This window comes from Pongo abelii, chromosome 11 (assembly GCF_028885655.2).
Source record: "Pongo abelii isolate AG06213 chromosome 11, NHGRI_mPonAbe1-v2.0_pri, whole genome shotgun sequence".
NCBI lineage: Eukaryota > Metazoa > Chordata > Mammalia > Primates > Hominidae > Pongo > Pongo abelii.
Window position 1 is genome coordinate 127,420,895 of NC_071996.2, and position 22,084 is coordinate 127,442,978.

The 22,084-nt window shown below is 39.1% G+C and overlaps 1 protein-coding gene across 1 annotated transcript; it reads left to right on the plus strand.

Moving 5' to 3' along the window:
• The first annotated feature begins 9,272 nt into the window (after positions 1–9,272).
• MRPL44 (mitochondrial ribosomal protein L44) lies at positions 9,273–20,225 on the plus strand. The gene is given in 4 exon segments (NM_001133711.1): positions 9,273–9,460; positions 11,339–11,807; positions 16,360–16,538; positions 19,381–20,225. Coding segments are annotated over 4 exon segments (999 nt in total). The 5' UTR covers positions 9,273–9,281; the 3' UTR covers positions 19,553–20,225.
• Positions 20,226–22,084: the final 1,859 nt, after the last annotated feature.

A 22,084-nucleotide genomic window follows, 5' to 3' on the forward strand; every position in this document is an offset into this window, starting at 1 on the left:
ATTAGGTCTCCAAGTGAAGGGGCTGAGTAGGCAGTTGAATACAGGAGGGTTTTTTTGTTTGTTTTTGTTTTGTTTTGTTTTGAGATGGAGTCTTGCTCTGTTGCCCAGGCTGGAGTGCAGTGGTGCAATCTTGGCTCACTGCAACCTCCACCTCCTTGGTTGAAGCAATTATCCTGTCTCAGCCTCCCCAGCAGCCGGGATTACAGGCGTGTGCCACTATGCCCGACTAATTTTTGTATTTTTAGTAGAGACGGGGTTTTGCCATATTGGCCAGGCTGGTTTCGAACTCCTGACCTCAGGTGAGCCACCTGCCTCAGCCTCCCAAGGTGCTGGGATTACAGGCGTGAGCCACCATGACCAGCCTGAATATAGGAGTTTTGTATATGCTACTGAATAGTAGAGAGGTCTGGACTGCAGCCATTACTCTGGGAGTTCAATGCACAGGTATGGAACATGCTGTGCCACCCTCTGCAGGGTCAGCAGATGCTCACTGGGTGGTGGTAGAGTTCAGGAGCCAAGTTTATGCTTGATCTTAAGGCAGCAGGATGGTCAAAATTAAGTGAGAGAAAGGCCCTCTACAAATAATTGTTCAAAAATTTTAATCAGGGCTTTGCCTGTTAAACTAAATTAAAATGGAAACCAGGGCTGAAGAGTCCCTGAAGAGACAAAGCCAGTCAGTCCTCCTAAGTGATCTTAACCTTGCTTGATTTGCAAACATAAGTGAAACTTAACTTGAGCTATTTCTTGTAAATGCCTGTATTAAAGAAAAACAAAACTTAGGCTCAACCATTCAGAAGCAGTCAACAGACTTATAATTAAATAACTCGGGATATTCCCACAGGATAGACCAAATAAAGCCACTTTATAACTGTAATCAATTATTTTCTTTGCATTATTTCTGCATTCACTCTTCCAAGCTTGACCCTTATGCTTCTCCAACAGAGCCCTGGAAACACTTCAGGTTTAGAGCTGCCCAATTCATGAATTGCTGTTTACACAAATAAGCCCTTTAAAATATTATTGTGCCTTGGTTTACCTTTTTTTTCTTTTTTTTTTTTTTGAGACAGAGTGTTACTACTCTGTCACCCAGACTTCAGTGTACTGCTGGGATCTCAGCTCACTGCAACCTCTGCCTCCCTGGTTCAAGCAATTCTTGTGCCTCAGCCTCCTGAGTAGCTAGACCTACAGGTGTGTGCCGATCATGCCCTGGCAATTTTTGTATTTTTAGCAGATGTGGGGTTTTACCATGTTGGCCAGGCTGGTCTCGAACTCCTGGCCTTATGTGATCCATCAGCTTCAGCATCCCAAACTGTGAGGATTACAGATGTGAGCCACTGTGCCCAGCCCTCTTTTTTTTTTTTTTCAGTCAGGATCTCACTCTGTCGCCCAGGTTGGGGGGCAGTGGCACAATCTCAGCTCACTGCAGCCTCTGCCTCCTGGGTTCAAGCAATTCTCCTGCCTCAGCCACTGCAGTAGCTGGGAGTAGGCATGCACCACCATGCCTGGCTAATTTTTGTATTTTTAGTAGAGACATGGTTCAGCATATTGCCCAGGCTGGTGTTGAACTCCTGAGCTCAAGTGATCCAACTGTCTCAGCCTCCCAAAGTGCTGGTACAGGTGAGAGCCACTGTGCCTGGCCTGGTTTACCTTTATAACAGGCCTTATGTATTGAGTTGTCTTACAAATAACATGAATCATCAGCCAGAATGGTTCAATGTGAACAATAAGGTAAGGCCCACATAACTCTGACCTTGCACAGTGACAGTGAACTGACCCAAAGATGTAACATTGATCCAGTTTATTGCAAAAGCAGCTACTCTCTGTGATTTCTTCCAAAACACATGGAAAACATCTCAGCTATAACACATTTTGAAGGCAATTTACATAAACAAATTAAGCTCTAAATTTAACTCACCTTTATACATTTTGTAAAATCAGTGCTTAAACACAAAATGATTTTATAAAGTACGCGTATAGCATTTGCAGCCATAAGAGTACATGAAGTCCAAGAGGGAGTATGTGTGTAAATAACGAAGAGGTACAAGGACAGAAGCCTTGGAAACATCAACAGGTCTGGAAGAGAAGGAGGAACCAGAAGAAAAGACTGGAGAGGAGCCAACCTCCCCCTGCTCCCCTTCCCCCTGACTCTATGAGGTAGGAGGAAAATGGATATTGTGTGTGTTGTCCTGAAGACAAAGGAAGAAGGTGTTCTAAGGAGGAGGAAGTGATCGACTGTGTCAAATGCTGCAGATCAAGCAAATGAAATGACTGAAAGTTTCCATGAATGGCAGGGGTAAAACCTGATTGAAGTGAGTTCAAGTGGTGACAGAAAAGCCTTAGCACAGCCTCTTGGAACTGACAGACTCTAGGTACACAAAGAGAAATTATTTATTTTTTTATATCCATGGCTTTTGGGGAACAGGTGGTGTTTGGCTACATGCATAAGAAATTTTGTGATTTCTGAGATTTTGGTGCACCCATCACCTGAGCAGTGTACACTGTACCCAGTGTGTGGCCTTTTTGTTTTGTTTTTTGAGACAGAGTCTCGCTCTGTTGCCCAGGCTGGAGTGCAGTGGCATGATCTGGGCTCATTGCAACCTCTGCCTCCCGAGTTCAAGCAATTCTCCTGCCCCAGCCTCCCGAGTAGCTAGGACTACAAGCACCCCCCCACACATACACACCCAGCTAATTTCTGTATTTTCAGTAGAGATGGGGTTTCACTATATTGGCCAGACTGGTCTCGAACTCCTGACCTTGTGATCTGCCTGCCTCAGCCTCCCAAAGTGCTGGGATTACAAGCATGAGCCACCACGCCTAGCCCAGTGTGTAGTCTTTTATCCCTCACCTCCCTCCCACATTTCCCCCCAAGTCCCCAAAGTCCATTGTATTATTCTTATGCCTTTGCATCCTCATAGCTTAGCTCCCAGACACAGAGATAATTGATTTCTGAGCTGCCCTGCTGAGTTAGAAGGCAGAATCTATGAATAAAGTTCTACCATCCACTGCCAGCTATGTGATCTTGGACAAGTCACTTTACCCTAACAGTAGAAACAGCATGGTCTTTATAGTGAGAGAACTTTACTGTTAACTAGCACTAAAATCTTTGGCAAGCTATTGTCTTTACCAATCGTGCATTTCTAAAGTGAGAATAATAATGTTACCTTTTAATGGTGATGTAGGAAGCAGAGATAATGTGTGGTATTTATTGTTAACTCATGGCTTCTTACCTTGGACTTTTTTTTTTTTTTTTTTTTTTTTAGACAGAGTCTCCCTCTGTGGCCAGGCTGGAGTGCAGTGGCACATTCTCGGCTCACTGAAACCTCTGCCACCCTGGTTCAAATGATTCTCCTGCCTCAGCCTCCAGAAAAGCTGGGATTACAGGTGCACACCACAACGCCAGGCTAATTTTTGTATTTTTAGTAGAGATGGGTTTTCACTATGTTGGCCAGGCTGGTCTCGAACTCCTCACCTCAAGTGATCCACCCACCTCAGCTTCCCAAAGTGCTGGGATTACAGGCTTGAGCCACCGTGTCTGGCCCCTTACCTTGGACCTTGATCTCTAAATGTCTATCCCGCCATCACCTCCTCTGACTCTAAATACCTGTGTCATGCTAGACTTCCTTGAGGGAGTATTTTATAGTTGTACTGTAAGAATGATAATGATGATAATCATAAATGCCAATATTATTTATTGTAATAAGAAGTTCCTACCTTTAACATTTGGATGGACTAAGGTATGTTAGCTTAATGGGTCAGCATTGTAATGTGGCCTTGACTTTCTACTCTTCACATTTCAGATACTTTAAGTGTAATCACAGGCTAGCCATTTGCCTGTTGCTATCAGATCCACTCTATGTGTACCTTGTTTGGTCTATATTGCAGGGGGTTGACTTCTGCAAACTACATATCCCAGACTTCCTAACCGACTTGCTTCCTGATAGGTTTGTATGATGGAGGCAGTGGTGGGACATTGGAAGGTAGGAGGAAAGAAGAAACCAGGGTATTTCTCCTCCACTCTTTCTGCTTAGGGAGTGTGCCTTCTCTGTAGCTCCAGTCCCCACTGGCTATAGCTTCCCTGTTTTGTCCCAGCCCTCAACAGGCAGTCTCTGCTGGGGTTCTTGGTCCCGTTGGGCTCACCTAACTCCTGTGCTCTGGTACCATCTGTTCCCTTTGTCTCTCCAGTCTTGCTGTCCCTAATCTCTTAAGCTTTTCAGTTCTTCTAACACCTTTGTAACTAGTTCCTTGTATTCAGTTTCCTTCCTGGAACCATCTGGTGTGCCTTTGTTCTCTTGGTAAGACCCTGACTGACACAATTATGGCGATACTGATACTTAACTTGTAGTACTGTTAAATTCAGTTTGGACTAACACCTCCGCTGTACATATTTTAATTTTGGCCTAAAGGTTTCTCAGTACACAGTGAACTGTAACCTAACTTGATGTGTAAAAGACTGTCACCTGCGCTTGTAAAAGTAGCCAAGTCTCATCCAACCACAGGCAGCCCTATTCAAATAAAGCAGACACCAGCTGTTTCTGTCCCTCATTTGCATTTTCTGTACATACTTTTTCCTTTTACTGTCCATAAATGTTATCTGACCATGTGGCAGTCCTGGAGTCTTTTTGAACGTGTTCTGGTTCTGGGGGCTGCCTGATTCACCATTCTTTGCTCAATTAAACTCTTAAATTTAATTTGTCTAAAGTTTGTCTTTTAACACCATCATGAGGATTGTAGGACATAACTCACTGAGAATATGATATTACATATGTAAATTATAAGGCAATATTTCACTAATTGAGTATTTTCAAAAATAGATATAAACCATATAATGATATAAAATAAAGAATAACTTATTCGTATGCAGTATCCAGATTATCCAGATTCTTTTTTTTTTTTTCCGAGACAGAGTCTTGCTCTTTCACCCAGGCTCGAGTGCAGTGGCGCTATCTCGGCTCACTGCAATCTCCACCCCCCAGATTCAAGCAATTCTCCTGTCTCAGCCTCTTGAGTAGCTGGGACTACAGGCGAACACCACCATGTCCAGATAATTTTTGTATTTTGAGTAGAGACGGGGTTTCACCATGTTGGCCAGGCTGGTCTTGAACTCCTGACTTCATGATCCACCTGCCTCGGCCTCCCAAAGTGCTGGGATTACAGGCATGAGCCACTGCGCCCGGCCCAGATTCTTAAATTTATAACTTTTAATGGCTATAATCTGGTTAACTCTAATCAAGAGGAAATACTTAAAAAACTTTTCAGTGTCTTTCAGCAGTTGTTATAATGTATACCTAATCAATGTTTATCTGTTCAATACATGTTAAATCTGTGGAATAGACTGAAAAAGAAGTCTACAGTGATTTATTGCTTTTGGACATGCTTCGTTTCCTTGGGCCTTGCCAAAAGATCTGGAGACACAGTTTCATCCCAGACAGGAAAGAAGACTTGGTAATTTTGTTCAGTAGTTTTGCCAGGAGTTCTTTTAACCCATTCTCTAGATTTTACCCAAGTTTTACACTGCAGGCCAGCATAATAATCACATTGCAAAAATCTCAAACCACTTTTACAATGCTTTATTTAAAAAGCAAAACAAAAGTGTGAAGTTTCAATATTATAGTCATAGTGGCCTAATATCTCTACTTTCCCTCTCATTACCTGTTTTTACTTATTTTTATAACCCTTTAAAATATTCCTTTTCCTGTAGTAGGTATCCCTCTCTCAGATCCAAACATTGCTCAGTTTAGCAGAAACATCAAGGAACATGGGTAAAGTGGAAACACTGTGCTCGACATCTTCTCTGATATTTCCTGGACTTGTTTCTCGAAAGCATCCCTAATGACAGGAAAGGGGATCTATACCTACAGGGGTTAAAGGGTCAGGCAGCTTTTATTTTTGGAGGGGAATTTACTAAGTCATCATCATTCCTGACGACTTTGTGCATGTTATGGAATGTTGATCCTCCTTTCCATCTCTTCCGCATCTAGCAAAATCCACGCTTCCATCTAGATCCAGCACTCTGAGGCCATCCCCTAAGTCTCATGAATATAGAGTATTTTTTATTTTTTTATTTTCTTCCAATTGATTTGACCCTAAGTGTATTAATTATCTGTTGCTGTGTAACAAATTACTTCAGAACTTAGTGGCGTAAAGCAACAAACGTTTATTATCTCATACATTTCCGGAGGGCCAGGAGTTTGGGAGCAGTTTAGCTGGATGATTCTGGCTGAGGGTCTCTCATGAGGATGCAGTCAAAGCATTGGCCAGTAGGCAGTCATCTGAAAGTCTGACTGGGAGTGGAGGATCCAATTCTAAGACAGCTCATTCATTCACATGACTGTTAGTGGGAGGCCTCAGCTACTCATCACATAAGCCTTTCCACATAGTTTCTTAGGCAACATCATAACATAGCAGCTGACTTCCTGATAGGAGACTAATCCAAGAAATACAAGGTATCTGACCAAAATGGAAGCTATGATGTATTTTATTACCTAACCCCAGAATTGATAAAAACATCCATGGTCTATTGGTTACACAGACTAATCCTGGCACAATGTGAGAGGGGAATATACAAGGGTGTAAGTACCAGGAGGTGGGGCTTGTTGAGAGCCGTCTTGCTGGCTGCTAACACACCAAAAAAGTTTTTGCTTCCATAATTATGAATTACAGTGTTTATAACAGAATTATACTAACATTGATGCTAACATTTTTAAATTAAAATTTAAAATTTTAATTTTTTAAGTAAAAAAAATTATACTAACATTTTTTTGAGAAAATGTTTTCTAGAATAAGCTCGATGAAACCAATTAAATTTCTTGATCAATTTTCTATACAGCACAAGTATCCTATTTCTAATTGTATTTTCATGTTTATATTTTTTATTGTATTTTCATGAATTTTTTTCCACATTTATTTCCTAAGATGTTATTTGTTGCTCAGGTTTACTAAGGCTTTTTGCTAATCAGTTTTACTATCATGAGTTTTCTGTTGCAGCTTTTAGATCTATCAAGTCAAATTTTCCATCAAGTCAAATTTTCCAAAGCTAAGTTGAACAGATGCAACTTTGGTGAAGACTGATTCTATATCGATATTTATCAGCAACTCCAATTTTGTATTTTGAACAGTTGTAACTATAGTAATTTTCATTCTATGGTAATTATTTCTGTCTGTAATTTTCCTTGTGAGTTGGATTAAAGGCCACTATTTGGTAGTTATTCCTTAGCTAATCTATGAAGTAGTGGTGAGTAATCCCAGGTGGTTCAGAATTGCTTGATTGTCCAGGAAGGTCCTATAGCAGAGCTTACTAACGTTGTTATCCATCTTTCTGTGCCCTGTATTCCAGCTGCCCTCACCATCATTGAAGGAATATATAAGCAATATCCCTGGCATCAAAACATAAAAGGTTGTGTTCCCCAAGGGTTAAAGTGAACCCTCAATCGCCTCACCTCCTCTTCCTAAGTGCGACTTTTCCCCACCCTTCCACCTGACCTTAACCCAATGAAAACCTGAAAGTTGTTGACATCTGTGAGCTTTGATCAAATTAGGGCTAACAGCAGGTTAAAGGAAAAATCAGGTTTTTGAGGGCTGAAAAACACATTGGCCTTTTTCTTCCTTAAAGTTTTCTGAGCCTGGATCCTGGAACCAAGTGCTCCTCCTATTAGGTGTTTATTGAATAAATTAACAAATGTATGAGCAAATTTTAAAAAACTGCTTAATTCCTGAGTTCCATGAAGGGCGTTAGTAGGAGAAATCTTTTGAGGACCTACATTTTTTTAATCTGCAAATGATGCTCTCATTGTTGTATGACTGAGAAACTCTCAACACAGAGACACCTCATTTTAACTTGATTATGCTACAACTGGCTTAGATTATTTTTCCTAATAAATGAAATTCTACAGAAATGACAGTTCCCTGCATTTTCTCCTAATCCATTTATTGGATTGATGTTCCATGAATTTTCAATACTTTACATACATTGTAACAAGAAGGTCAATCGTAACCTCTTTTCACCCCTTCTTGGAGAATTTCCTTCAACCAGAAATCCATCAGTTTGTTTTTTGGTGTGTGCTCGGCCCCTCTTTTGCTCTCTCCCTTCCCAAAGGGAACCCTTTTATAAGCTGAGATGAACCATTTAGATTCTCCCTTTTGAAATGGTCAAGCTGAGAAACCCAAATTGAGTTCTATGATCCTGGCACTGAAGATTCTCAGGCTAAGTCATAACATGCTTTGTGGTCTGTGTTTCAGAGAGATGAATGTAGGTGAGCTGTGTCTGGGGAAGGGAGGAAGGTACCAGGCCAATTACAGTAACCACAGAAAGAGGTGAGGAGAGCCACCACGTATCTGCAGTGGAAATAAATTGAAAAAGCACTTGGTGGAAACTGCACCGAAGAGGGGGTTTGTGGAAACAAAAACAATCAAAGACATAGGAGTTCAATCTGGGTGACTGCTGGGGACACAGATGCCTTTAACAAAGAGATCACAGAAAGCACTGCTCCTTTGAGGGTCTAGATGTTCAGCAGGCAACTCAAAACTGGGAATTCAAACAAGCCTCCCTTTGTGACTTAATATGTTCTTTTAAAAATGGTACTGTATTGTTTGGTAGGAAAGCAATAGAATTACATTGTTAAAGAGTGTTAAGATAAAGAAGGAAGAAACCGTAATTCCACTGTTACAGTTTTATGTTTCTTTTTTCCAGTCATTTTCTGGATGTTTAAAAATATGTACTATTAGATTGCTTTTAAATAAAAATTTTAATTTTGGATAAGCCAACATTTCTGAGTCTAGGGTTTCCAAAACTAAGGCTTTTGGAGGCGTGCTGGGTCAAAAATAGAAGCTCGGTAAATACTTGCTCAATAGTGGCCGGACTGATGGTCTAGAACACTAAATATAAATTTAAAATGTTTTCTTTTTTTGAGGATTTAAATGTTTCCTTAACCTGAAAGCGAAACAGATTTTTGTTTGTTTTGCTGTAACGAGAGAGGAAGGAACAAGAGAGTAACTGACAGGGTGAAGCAACTTCTCCCAGAAACTTTTGGACCCAAACGCCTTCAAGCCCGGATCACTGGAAAGTAACTCGAAGAGAGAAGAGAACGAGCGCAAGCGTAGCGTCAAGGCGGCTGCAGTCACCCGGCCCCGGGGCTGTCTCCGCCCCTGCCCTCTCTCAGTCGCCCCGCCCCGGGGGCTGTCTCCGCCCTCGCCCTCTCTCCGCGTTCCGGGTTCCGGGGGAAGTGTGTTACCCGGACACTGGCCCGACTACTTTCGTTCCGTCCTCCATCGTTTTCTCCCGTGCAATGGCGTCCGGGCTGGTAAGACTGCTGCAGCAGGGGCCTCGCTGCCTCCTGGCTCCAGTCGCCCCCAAGCTGGTCCCTCCGGTTCGGGGAGTGAAGAAGGGATTCCGCGCCGCCTTCCGCTTCCAGAAGGAGTTAGAGCGGCAGCGCCTTCTGCGGTGCCCGCCGCCGCCCGTGCGCCGGTAGGAGCCACCTCGGGAAGAGGTCTCAGGGTGGCGGTCGCAGACACTGGGTCTTCTTCCCGCGGTGTCGTGCCTGTGGCTGATGCGCCCCTGGATTAAGCCTTAGGAAGTTTGCGATAGAGACACCCGTGAGCTGTGGGCGCGTGGCCTGAGGCAAAGAAAATGGATTTGTGCCGCGGGCGGTAGAGCTTCGGGCTGCTCCCGACATTTTGAAACTACCATTTAGGATTTTGTCTACTGAAAATTGGGAGAAATGGGGCTAGCTGGAGGGTCTTCCTTATGTGAACTTGGATGTTGTAGCCCCATTTGTAATGCCTGAGAATTCCGATAAGCGGGAAGAAAGCAGTCCACAGCATGGTAAATTAAGGAGAAAAAAAATTAATCTACAACCCGAATTCTGCTGTCTAGAGTAAAAGGAAAAAAAGTTAGCTTTAGATTTTTGCTCTAATTAATGTTGTTCTGGTAACAGGTTTGGCAGAGAGAGACACAGGTTTTTATAGTTTCAAACCAGATCATACTTTACGTAATTTAAATTCCTTCATCTTGCTTTTTCTCTTTAATAATGTGTCTTTGACATGTTGTCATGGCATTACAAAGAGATGTACCTCACTCTTTTTTATGGCTCTGTATATGGGCCTATGAGCTCCATATTATTGCCATTAAAACCTGTGTAACAGCGTGTAAAGGGAACGCATATGTAGTATGAAATTTTGAAAGCTGTTAGTACTTTAACATTGCCCTCCAAAAAATGTTGATCCACTTTGTACTCCTACCAGTAGGAACTGTCTTCTAACAGAGAAGATTATGGCAAAAAATAAAATCTCTTCTTAATTCCCATTCCCTTGTTTATTATAAGGTTAAGTATTTTAGACTCTCAAAGTTGGAAGAAACTTTATGGGTTGGACAGATTATATAGGTGTATATGTTATATGTATATTTTACGACTTTCAACCCAGGTTTTCATACTTTGCTTCCCTTTGTTTCTTAAAGGGGTTTTATATTGTGTTACGTATAAGTAATCCACAGATGACTTAAAGTATACAGAAGGATGTGCATAGGTTATATGCAAATACAGGTATACTTCATACATATCGTAGGGTTGGTTCTAGACCACGACAATAAAACGAGTCACATGACTTTTTTAGTTTCCCAGTGTATACCTAAGTTATGTTTATACTATTCTGTAGTTTATTAAGTGTACAGTAGTATTGTCTAAAAAGCAATATATGTACCTTAATTTAAAATACTTTATTGCTAAAAAATGGTAACACAGAGACACAAAGTGAGCACAAGCAGAATTGCTACAAACCTTCAGTTTGTAAAAATAAAATGCAATAAATCTGTGAAGCACAATAGACCGAAGTACAATGAAATGAAGTGTGCCTGTACTACACCATTTATATAAGAGACTTGAGCATCCATGAATTTCAGTATCCAGGAGAGTCCTTGGAACCAGTCCCCCACAGATATTGAGGGATGACTGCAAATATAACATACTAGTATTTATGGCTTGAATCTGTGAAATTAACATTTATGTTTCATACTTAGGTATAAAATATAGTTTCATGGTTAGAGCAGAAATAAGGAACCTAAAAGTTAGGCTAATGGCTTGGTCTTTTATATTGAAGAACCAATTTCATGTGACAATTGGATCAAAGGGAAAATTAATCCAGTCATATATGTAGAATACAGCAAAGGACTGCCATATTTATCCGACTTCAGTCTTAACATTTAGAATATCAACCTGGCATTAAAAAGAAATATAACCTTCTTTCATTTCCTTCATATAATTAATAACATTACAACACAGTGAACAATTTTTATATCACAGTAAGAGGTTGTTCTCTTTACCATCTCTTACTGTCTTTACGTTTTCAGTTCAGAGAAGCCGAACTGGGATTACCATGCAGAAATACAAGCTTTTGGACATCGGTTACAGGAAAACTTTTCCTTAGATCTTCTCAAAACTGCATTTGTTAATAGCTGCTATATTAAAAGCGAGGAGGCCAAACGCCAACAACTTGGGATAGAGAAAGAAGCTGTTCTTCTGAATCTTAAAAGTAATCAAGAACTATCCGAACAAGGGACATCTTTTTCACAGACTTGCCTCACACAATTTCTGGAAGACGAGTACCCAGACCTGCCCACTGAAGGCATCAAAAATCTTGTTGAGTTTCTCACTGGTGAGGATGTTGTGTGTCATGTGGCTAGAAACTTGGCTGTGGAGCAGTTAACACTGAGTGAGGAATTCCCAGTGCCCCCAGCTGTATTACAGCAGACTTTCTTTGCAGTTATTGGAGCCCTGTTACAGAGCAGTGGACCCGAGAGGACTGCACTTTTCATCAGGGTACGTAATTATTTTTTATTTATTTATTTATTATTTATTTATTTATTATTATTATACTTTAGGTTTTAGGGTACATGTGCACAATGTGCAGGTTAGTTACATATGTATACATGTGCCATGCTGGTGCACTGCACCCACTAACTCGTCATCTAGCATTAGGTATGTCTCCCAATGCTATCCCTCCCCCCTTCCCCCACCCCACAACAGTCCCCAGAGTGTGATGATTCCCTTCCTGTGTCCATGTGTTCTCATTGTTCAATTCCCACCTATGAGTGAGAATATGCGGTGTTTGGTTTTTTGTTCTTGCGATAGTTTACTGAGAATGATGATTTCCAATTTCATCCATGTCCCTACAAAGGACATGAACTCATCATTTTTTATGGCTGCATAGTATTCCATGGTGTATATGTGCCACATTTTCTTAATCCAGTCTATCATTGTTGGACATTTGGGTTGGTTCCAAGTCTTTGCTATTGTGAATAATGCTGCAATAAACATACGTGTGCATGTGTCTTTATAGCAGCATGATTTATAGTCCTTTGGGTATATACCCAGTAATGGGATGGCTGGATCAAATGGAATTTCTAGTTCTAGATCCCTGAGGAATCGCCACACTGACTTCCACAATGGTTGAACTAGTTTACAGTCCCACCAACAGTGTAAAAGTGTTCCTATTTCTCCACATCCTCTCCAGCACCTGTTGTTTCCTGACTTTTTAGTTATTAATTGGACATGCTTGAGATAGACAGAAGGGAAAATATTCTTTTGTAATTCACTTCTTTGATATATCACCTTGGAAGTGAATTTTTCTCCCAAGAAAAACTGAGAAAGACCTAAAGCTTTTTTATGGAAGGGCTGTAATTATTCCAGTTGTCTCTTATTATGGATATCATCAGAAGTGAATATTAAATTGTGAATTGTGATTTCTGAAGGACCACAAGGCATATCATCTTTAAGTTTACATCCTTAGGGCCAAGGATACTGCCTGCATGAGAGATACTCAGTAGATGTTTGGTGAATGAGTGAAGTCAAAGGACACTATGCAGAGGCCTGTGCTTCAGTACCAGCTGCTGTCTGCTCTTCCAAGTGATGAAATCTTGGATTTCAAGTCCCTCTAATGTATAACTCTTTGTTAGCTAGTGGCTTAGCTAATTCAGATTCTTATGTAATTGGTACAACTTGACTCCCACTGTCCTTTTATAATTTATTAACTGGGAGAAGTTTTATCCTCTGCCACTGGATAAAAACATGAGGTTTTGTTCACTTTTTGATAATAGAGATTCCACACAATCCCTTTAAGTCATAAAAACAGTCTTGATTCAGGCACCTATCTGACTGACATTCAGTCTTTAAACCAGCATTACATGCTGTTGGAATCTGTTCATTTAGTTTTGATACCAAGTTTGATAATTTTGCTAGAGAATATCTGTATTTACTGACACTTCAGGCTTTGTTCATAGGTAAGACCTATGTTTCTCCCCCCAGTTAGTTTTTTCTATAGAAATTCTGACAAAGTCCTTTTTGATTTCCAAACTATAACCTCTGTGGAGTAAGTTTTAAAACTCTAAATAATTTTTGGTCACCATTTTGAAATTCTACAAGGTAGTCATTAAACTATGTTGGAAATATTTACCATATTGTAATGCGTCTTAACAGTTCCAAGTAAAGATCTTACGAAATGTAGATAATTCAAATATCTATTTCTAAGTTGAGCTTTGATGTCCCTTATAGTAGAATTGACAGGTTTGGATTGTCCTGTTTCATTTGTTCATCCACTTAATGTTGAGTGCCCTACTATGGGCCAGGCACTGCTGAGCTCTGAAGCCACTATCTAAATAGGATTTGATCCTACTCACAGCTCATTATTCAGATGGAATGCAATGTGGAAGTGCTTTCCTAGAGGTGTTAAGGTGCAGAGTGAACTTAGAGGAGGCAACAACCAACTTTAGTAAGGCTAGAAAAGGTTTTACAGAAGTGATTTGTGCCCCTTAAAAGGATGTTTTGGGAAGACAATGTCAAGGATGAGCTTGTGCTTGGGAACTACAGTTAATTTTTTGTGGCTGGATCATATTGCATTTGGCGAAGTGATCAGAGATGAGTCTGGACCTTTAAGAGCCAGTGTACAGAAGAGCTAGCAGTATTACTAAGAAAGTGGTTTGGGCATCAGTATCAGCATCACTGGAGAACTTGATAGAAATGCAAATTCTCAGGCACCCCCTCAGAGTACATAATCTCTGGGAGTAGGGCCTAGAAGTCTGTATTTTAACTAGCTCTCCAGGTGATATCTCTGCATCTGGAAATTAGAACAGCACTCTTAGCCATGCTACAGAGTATGTATTTTGATGGTCTTGTGTAGCGACAGCTGGGGTTGTTCTAAGTGGGAGGTTTTTAATGATCAAATGTGCATTTTAGAAACATCATTTCTTCATACTGCTTCCCTACTCTGGGGAGATGAGATTGGAGTATTCAACTCACACCCTACTAGAAAGTTCTAATAAATTATTAAGACCAGGAGCAAATAGCAAAAAATAGAAGGAGACAATAGAAGGTAATCACTTAAGAAAAATTGAGCTTTCTTTCTATATTCCTACTAATATCTTAGATGATGGGAAAGAGTTGTGTTTCTTTACCTTACACTTGGTTATTCTATATGACAGATAGTAGTTCAGTGATTTTTATATATGTGTGTATACATACATATCCCATAAGGCATATCTACCTCTGTACATTAAAACATTTCAAAATCCCCTACTGAGAATGGATTTGTAAGTTTTTTTTTTTGGAGACAGTGTCTCTGTTGTCCATGCTGGAGTGCAGTGGCACAATCACAGCTCACTGCAGCCTCGACTTCCTGTGCTCAAGCCATCCTCCTATATCAGCCTCCCTAGTAGCTGGGACCACAGGCATGCGCCACTATGCCCAGCTAAATTTTTTTTGTAGAGACGTGGTCTCATTATGGTCTTCAAGCTGGTCTTGAACTCCTGATTTCAAGTGATCCTCCCATCTCAGCCTCCCAAAGTGCTGGGATTATAGGTATCAGCCACCACGCCCGGCCTAATATTTTTTATTAATGAAGCTGAAAGTGTTCTGGTGCTTGGAGGAGTGTTGTAATGAATTGACTTCATTTCATGAACTAAGGGATCTTTTTAAATTTCTTCCCTCCTGCCTCCATCCATCCATCCATCCATCCATCCATCCATCCATCCATCCATCCTGTTATCATATTACTAATGTTTGTTAATACAAGTTAATTGGAATATGTAAATTCCTGTGAAAATTAATGTTTGCTTCCATAGTTTCTATACAACATAATACTTTTTACTGGCAAAATCAATTCTGCTTTGAATGTTCATAATTTCTCAGTTATGTTAGTCATATAAATAATTACTAGTATGTTACAGTTTTAAAGGTTTATGTGAAATTATTAAACGATTTTTTAAAATTATTTTTTATTATTTTTTGAGACAGAGTCTTGCCGTGTTGCCCAGGCTGGAGTGTAGTGGTAGCATGATCTTGGCTTACTGCAACCTCCACCTCCCAGGTTCAAGCAATTCTTGTGCCTCAGTCTCCCTTGTAGCTGGGTTTACAGGCGTGCAGCATCACGCCTGGCTAGTTTTTGTATTTTTAGTAGTGACAGGGTTTCACCATGTTGGCCAGGCTAGTCTCAAACTCCTGGCCTCAAGTGATCTGCCTGCCTTGTCCTCCCAAAGTGCCAGGATTACAGGTGTGATCTGCCTGCCTTGGCCTCCCAAAGTGCCAGGATTACAGGTGTGAGCCACCTCACCCAGCTGAGTTTTTAAAAACATTATTAATGGAGGAAGTATTGTTATTTAGAGGCCCTGAGTGCCATTTTACATGAGTTTCTATGAGAAGTTACTACTTTTTATTCGTTAATTCTTTAAATATTTTTTTCTTACTAGTAGGAATATAATTCTAAATTATAAGATAGGGCAGGGTACGGTGACTAATGCCTGTAATTCCAATACTTTGAGAAGCCAAGGCAGGAGGATCCTTTGAGGCCAGGAGTTGAGATTAGGCTGGGCAACTTATGGAGACCTCATCTCTATAAAAAATTTAAAAGCTAGCCAAGTATGGTGGTGTGCATCTGTAGTCTCAGCTGCTGAAGAGGCTGAGCTGGGAGGATTGCTTGAGCCCAGGAGGTCGAGGTTTCAGTTTACTTGTGATCACGCCTCTGCACCTCTAGCTTAGGCAATAGAGTGAGGCCCTGTCTCAAAAAAAAAAAAAAAAAAAAAAATTATAGGATTCTACCTTCTGTGGAATTTTGGTAGATCATACTGCTTAAAATAGGTTTCTCGGGCTTGCAAATTTTTTTAATCCAACTATGATTTTTGTAATAAAATTTGTGTAAAAACTATGGGAATGAAAAAGAATAGTACATTTTTGTCTTTCGTTTCCCATTAAGTTCTAAATTTCTGTTAAAAATGTACTCTGTGCCTTCTCTAATTTAAAAAGTGTAAAAAATGTATTTTGAATTGTGGTCCTAATGTTCTTTCTACTAATTAAAATGTATAAATTATATTTTTATATGCAGGACTTCTTAATTACTCAAATGACTGGAAAAGAACTCTTTGAGATGTGGAAGATAATAAATCCCATGGGGCTATTGGTAGAAGAACTGAAGAAAAGGAATATTTCAGCTCCTGAATCAAGACTTACTAGGCAGTCTGGTGGCACCACAGCTTTGCCTTTGTATTTTGTTGGCTTATACTGGTTAGTGAAATTTTAATCTTAACTTTATAACTTTGAGGAAATCCTAAAAACAGACTCCTCACAAAGCCTTAAAAACACTCTTCACATTCCATAAGGAATGTTAACATAACCTCTTCAGATTCCTTAACGTAACTTCTAATTGCATGAAAAGATTTTTAAAAAATCTCTTCCCCATGGTTATTATTTACTACTTCCCTTCCCGCTAGTTATGCTTAGGAGGAATCTGAGTTTTGCTAATAGTAGCTTTTGTCAGCCAACTATTTGCTATAGACTTTCGGTGTGTTATCTTAAATTTTTCTGCGTAGAAGTACAAATGTTGACTTGTTCGTGTTACAGATTTAACCTTAATCCATTCTTATCAGTAGCTTCAACTGAGCCTAGAACTGGAAAAGGAAGGGCCTTAGTTATCCATCAAAATGTATAAATCAACCCATGTTGAGAGCTTTTTAATTTTGTTAGTAAAAAGTTGACCTGCCCCAAATTAATCTCAGATGTTAAGATTAAAGTGTTAAATGTAAATATTGAATATTTAAGATAGCTAGATTAAAATTTAGGTAAATATTTTTCTAATCCTTGTATCACGAAAGACTTTATAAGTATAAAAGAAATAGAAGTTATCACATGGGGAAAATGGATAGTGTTGTAAAAAGTTTTATTTATTGAAATGCAGAAACAGTGAGATACTCTTTATTACTTACCTGATTGGCAAACCTTTTAAACATATCTTTTATCATCAGTTTATACACTGCTGGTAGGAAAAAAAGTACCATATTTCTGTGAATAATTTTGACAAAATGCCAAGCATCCTAAAATTTTTTATGTTCTTTGATTTTGGTATTTCAACTTTTGGTTGTTTGCCTTAAATTTGCAGGCATATTTTGTGAACAAAGACATTTGTTGTTTATCTCTTTATGCTCCATACTTTGAACAGTTGCTGGGACATGGTGGTCAGTAAATAGTTGTTGAACTAAAAAACAATTAGAAATAAATTTGATATTCCACAAGAGGGAAATGATACATGTACATGATGGAATGTGGTACAGCTATTACAGGCGACATTTTAAAAGAATTTTTAATGAGATTGGGACATTTTGGAAAATGATCTTTTATCTAAAAAAAAAAAAGTAAGAAGTAATTTGCCATATCACTACAGTGATTACTATTGCATAGTAGTGTTTTTGTAGATTTTACATAATGACTTTTTAAAACATGATCAGTGATAAAACCAGCAACATTAGACTAAAAACAAAATTCTATGCTTGTTATTCACTTTAAGATGACTTTTTCTGATTCTCAAACTTTGTGCAAATTTGTACGTGTTTATTATTATAAAGTTTAACTTACATAACCTTTGTTTCATTTCCAATTATTGTCATAACAGATGTTTTTTAGCAAATTTATTCCATATTGTTGTTGTTTTATTTGTGTAGCTTCACTAGTTTTTCTTTAATTTGGTTTCGGTCTTCACTTTCAAATCAGCTTATATTGAATCTGACTTAGTAAATGCAGTTGCCGATTGAATCTGGTTTAGTAAATGCAGTTGCCGTGCATGAAACTTTCAGGAGATGCTTCTTTTAATTGCACAGATGAAATTTTAGGTCAGAAAATTTCCAGGAAGTAGTTAAATATATTTCAGAAGTAGCAAAACAAATAGGATTATAGTTATTTGATGTGCACATTCTACATTCTTTGCTCCCTTGAAGGAACATTTTACATTTTTAAAGAAGATAAATAGTTACGATATAGAAATATCAGTAAAGCAGAGGAATACCTACGTTAGATTTATCGATAGAATACTCATAGCCAACATTGAGTGTTACGTCACTTGGGAATAAATTAGAGTGGATTAGAAATACATAAAATGATTTTAAAATCTGAGCCTGTTTTGAAGCTCTAACGTTCTTTTTTTTTTTTTCCTTTTTATTTATTTACTATTTATCTTTTTTTTTTTTTTTTTTTTTTTTTCAGAGGTCTCACTATGTTGCCCAGTCTGATCCCAATCTCCTGGGCTCAAGCAGTCCTCCTGCTTTGGTCTCCCAAAGTGTTGGTGTTAAAGCTGTGAGCCACTGGGAGGCCAAGGTGGGCGGATCACAAGGTCAGGAGATCGAGACCATCCTGGCTACGGTAAAACGCCCGTCTCTACTAAAAATACAAAAAACTAGCCAGGCGTGTTGGCGGGCGCCTGTAGTGCCAGCTACTCGGGAGGCTGAGGCAGGAGAATGGCGCGAACCCAGGAGGTGGTGCTTGCAGTGAGCCAAGATTGTGCCACTGCACTCCAGCCTGGGCAACAGAGCAAGACTCGGTCTCAAAAAAAAAAAAAAAAAAAATGTGTGAGCCATCATGCCTGGCCTAAAGTTCTTAATTTGAAATATAGAACTGGTTTCTGGTTTCTCATTTGTGTTAAAGTTTACATGACAGACTCAAAAGGCATAATTTTTTCAACAGAATTTTTTCCCGAGTTATATCACACATTAAAAATAAAAATAGTCATAATTCCTGATAATATTTTTACTAGTTTCAGGTTTTTTTAAGGAGGTATTTATTTACATATTCTTCCAATTCTCTCATCAACAATTGAAAACGTAGATATGACTTGCTTTTTTGACTTGATAGAGTTGTATATATTTCTCAGGAAACATAAGTGTATCTGTCTAATGACCATATGTAATGAACTTGCAACAAATCTAATTAAAATCCAAAAGACGATCTATCAGAGCTATTGTGTTACTTCTAATGGGTGTTATTGAAATAGACGTAGAAGGCATAATTGCTTTATAACTGCTTTGTGTACTGTCTTATAATATTCCATGTAATTTAAGACTACTATTTGTTCTCTTTCTAGTGATAAAAAGTTGATTGCAGAAGGACCTGGGGAAACAGTATTGGTTGCAGAAGAAGAGGCTGCTCGAGTGGCCCTTAGAAAACTTTATGGATTCACAGAAAATAGACGGCCTTGGAACTATTCCAAGCCCAAAGAAACCTTGAGAGCAGAAAAGAGCATCACTGCCAGCTAGCCAGCCGTGGATGCAGCAGCCTGAAACTTGAGAGCGAAAGTGAGATAAATGTCAAAGGTGTTTCAAGCCAGACATTTTCAGAATTGTGGAGAAATAGATGTTGGTTTTGTTTCTGTTTTTTGCTGTGTTCCCAAAATTAAATAAATGTTAACCAAGTCACAGTGTTACTGGTTTTGTTTTTCTAAAATCTTCGTTTGATCAAATCTTTTTTTTTTTTTCTTGAGATGGAGGCTTACTCTGTCGCCTAGGCTGGACTGCAGTGGTGTGATCTCGGCTCACTGCAACCTCCACCTCACAGGTTCAAGCAATTCTTGTGCCTCAGCCTCTGTAGGGATTACAGGCACCTGCCACCATACCCGGCTAATTTTTGTATTTTTGGTAGAGATGGGGTTTCACCAAGTTGGCTAGGCTGGCCTTGAACTCCTGACCTCAGGTGATCCACCTGCTTTGGCCTCCCAAAGTGCTGGGATTACAGGTGTGAGCCACTGTGCCCGACCAGATCAAATCTTTTTTTTGACATTTTTGCAAGAAACTTTCCTAATGTTCTTGATTTAATTGTATAGAATTTGTATAATTAGGTGTATTTTGTTTGCCTCTAGCTTTGAGGTTTCGTAATTTATGTATCTTATGTGAATTTTTTGCTGTAATACCAATAAAGTTTTTTTCTCCACGTTACATTGCATTTTAATTTGATATACCCAGTAATGGCAGGAGGTTGATGAACTTTGCTTCTGTAATACAATTTTAACTAAAATAGTAATGTTAAAACTCTTTGGGAAATGCATAGTACATATTATAAGTAGGCAGCTATTTACATGATCCCTAAATTCTAAGTTTAAAATTCTGTATACTTCTAGTATGTTTCTTGTTCAATTTCTGTTATAAATAGCAGGAAAAGGCAAATTTTATGCTTTTCAGAAATTGCCTTTTCTAAGAAGTTGAAACTCAAAAACAGCTTAAAATATTAATGGTGAAGGGAAAATAAAGCAGGTATTTATCAGTTAAATTTAGCATTCCAGTCATAATAATAGTATGTACCAAGCACTGTTCTAAGTATTGGAACACATTTAATTCAGTAGAGAGGTTTTGGTTTTCTAATCCTTTGTGGTCAGTTCAATAATCCCCTAACTGCAAATTCCTTTTGATGTATCATTTTTTAAAAACTTTGGCAACAGTAATTTTTAATTTGAGTCTTCCAGTAGTCACTCCCGGGGGTTAACAAGAATAACAGTTCCTACAAGTTGAGACTAGAAAAGAGGTAAAATGTTAAAACCAACAGTACTTTTGCCATGAATTTATTTATGTTTTTATTTATTAGAGTCTCGCTCTGTTGCCCAAGCTGGAGTGCAGTGGCATGATCTCAGCTCACTGCAACTTTCGCCTCCTGAGTTCAAGCGATTCCCCTGCCTCAGCCTCCCAAGTAGCTGGGACTACAGGTGCGTGCTACCATGCCCAGCTAATTTTTTTGTATTTTAGTAGAGATGGGGTTTCACCATGTTGGCCAGGATGGTCTCAATCTCCTGACCTCGTGATCCATCCACCTCGGCCTCCCATCCACCTAGGCCTCCCAAAGTGCTGGGATTACAGGCGTGAGCCACTGCACCCAGCCTGACATTTTTTTTATAAAGAAAGATGAACTTTGAAATACCTTTCCTGAGACTGGCTAGGAAAGTGGAACTTGAGTTATCTTACAGGGTTTATAGCTCCCAAAGGTAAAGCAGAGACTTTTTGGAGGGGAAAATTTGAAAAATAACTAGTTGACTGCATTAGTAAGTTAAAAGTGAGTTAAAGTTGACCCTCGAACAACGTGGGTTTGAATTGTGCAGATCAGTATGTATATGCAGATTTTCTGCTTCTGCCACCCTGAGACAGCAAGACCATCCCCTTTTCCTCCTCCTCTTTAGCCTACTCAGCGTGAAGACAAGGATGAAGACCTTTTTGATCATCCATGTCCACTTAATGAATAGTAAATACATTTTCTTTTCCTTTGATTTCTTTAAATTTTTAGCTTACTTTGTTGTAAGAATAAAGTTTATAATATAAAATATGTGTTGATTGTTTATTAATATATTATCGGTAAGGCTTCCAGTCAGCCATAGGTTATTAGGAGTTAAGTTTTTGGGAAATTTAAAGTTATATACAGATTTACTGCTACATGAGGGGTCAACATCCCTAATCCCTGCATTATTCAAGGGTCAACTATATTTTACCTTTTTTTCAGAGTTAACTTCAACTCCTAGTAATGGAACACAAGGATAGAGGACCAAAACCAGTGGTAAAATGCCATTTATGTGTGTTACAAGTAAACATGATTTGATACGCATCTCATTGGCACTGTAGGAGAAAAGAGATTATACGACGAACTTTTCTGGAAAGCAAAAGACATGTCTTCTAACCACTTATCCAGCATGTGTGAGATGGCAGAATCTAGCTGTGGTATGATTCTAATTTTTTTTAAGGTAAACATTAAGAAAGTCTAGGGAATTCATTTGCAAACCTAGTAATCCTTTTCTTCCCCCCTCCCCCACTAAA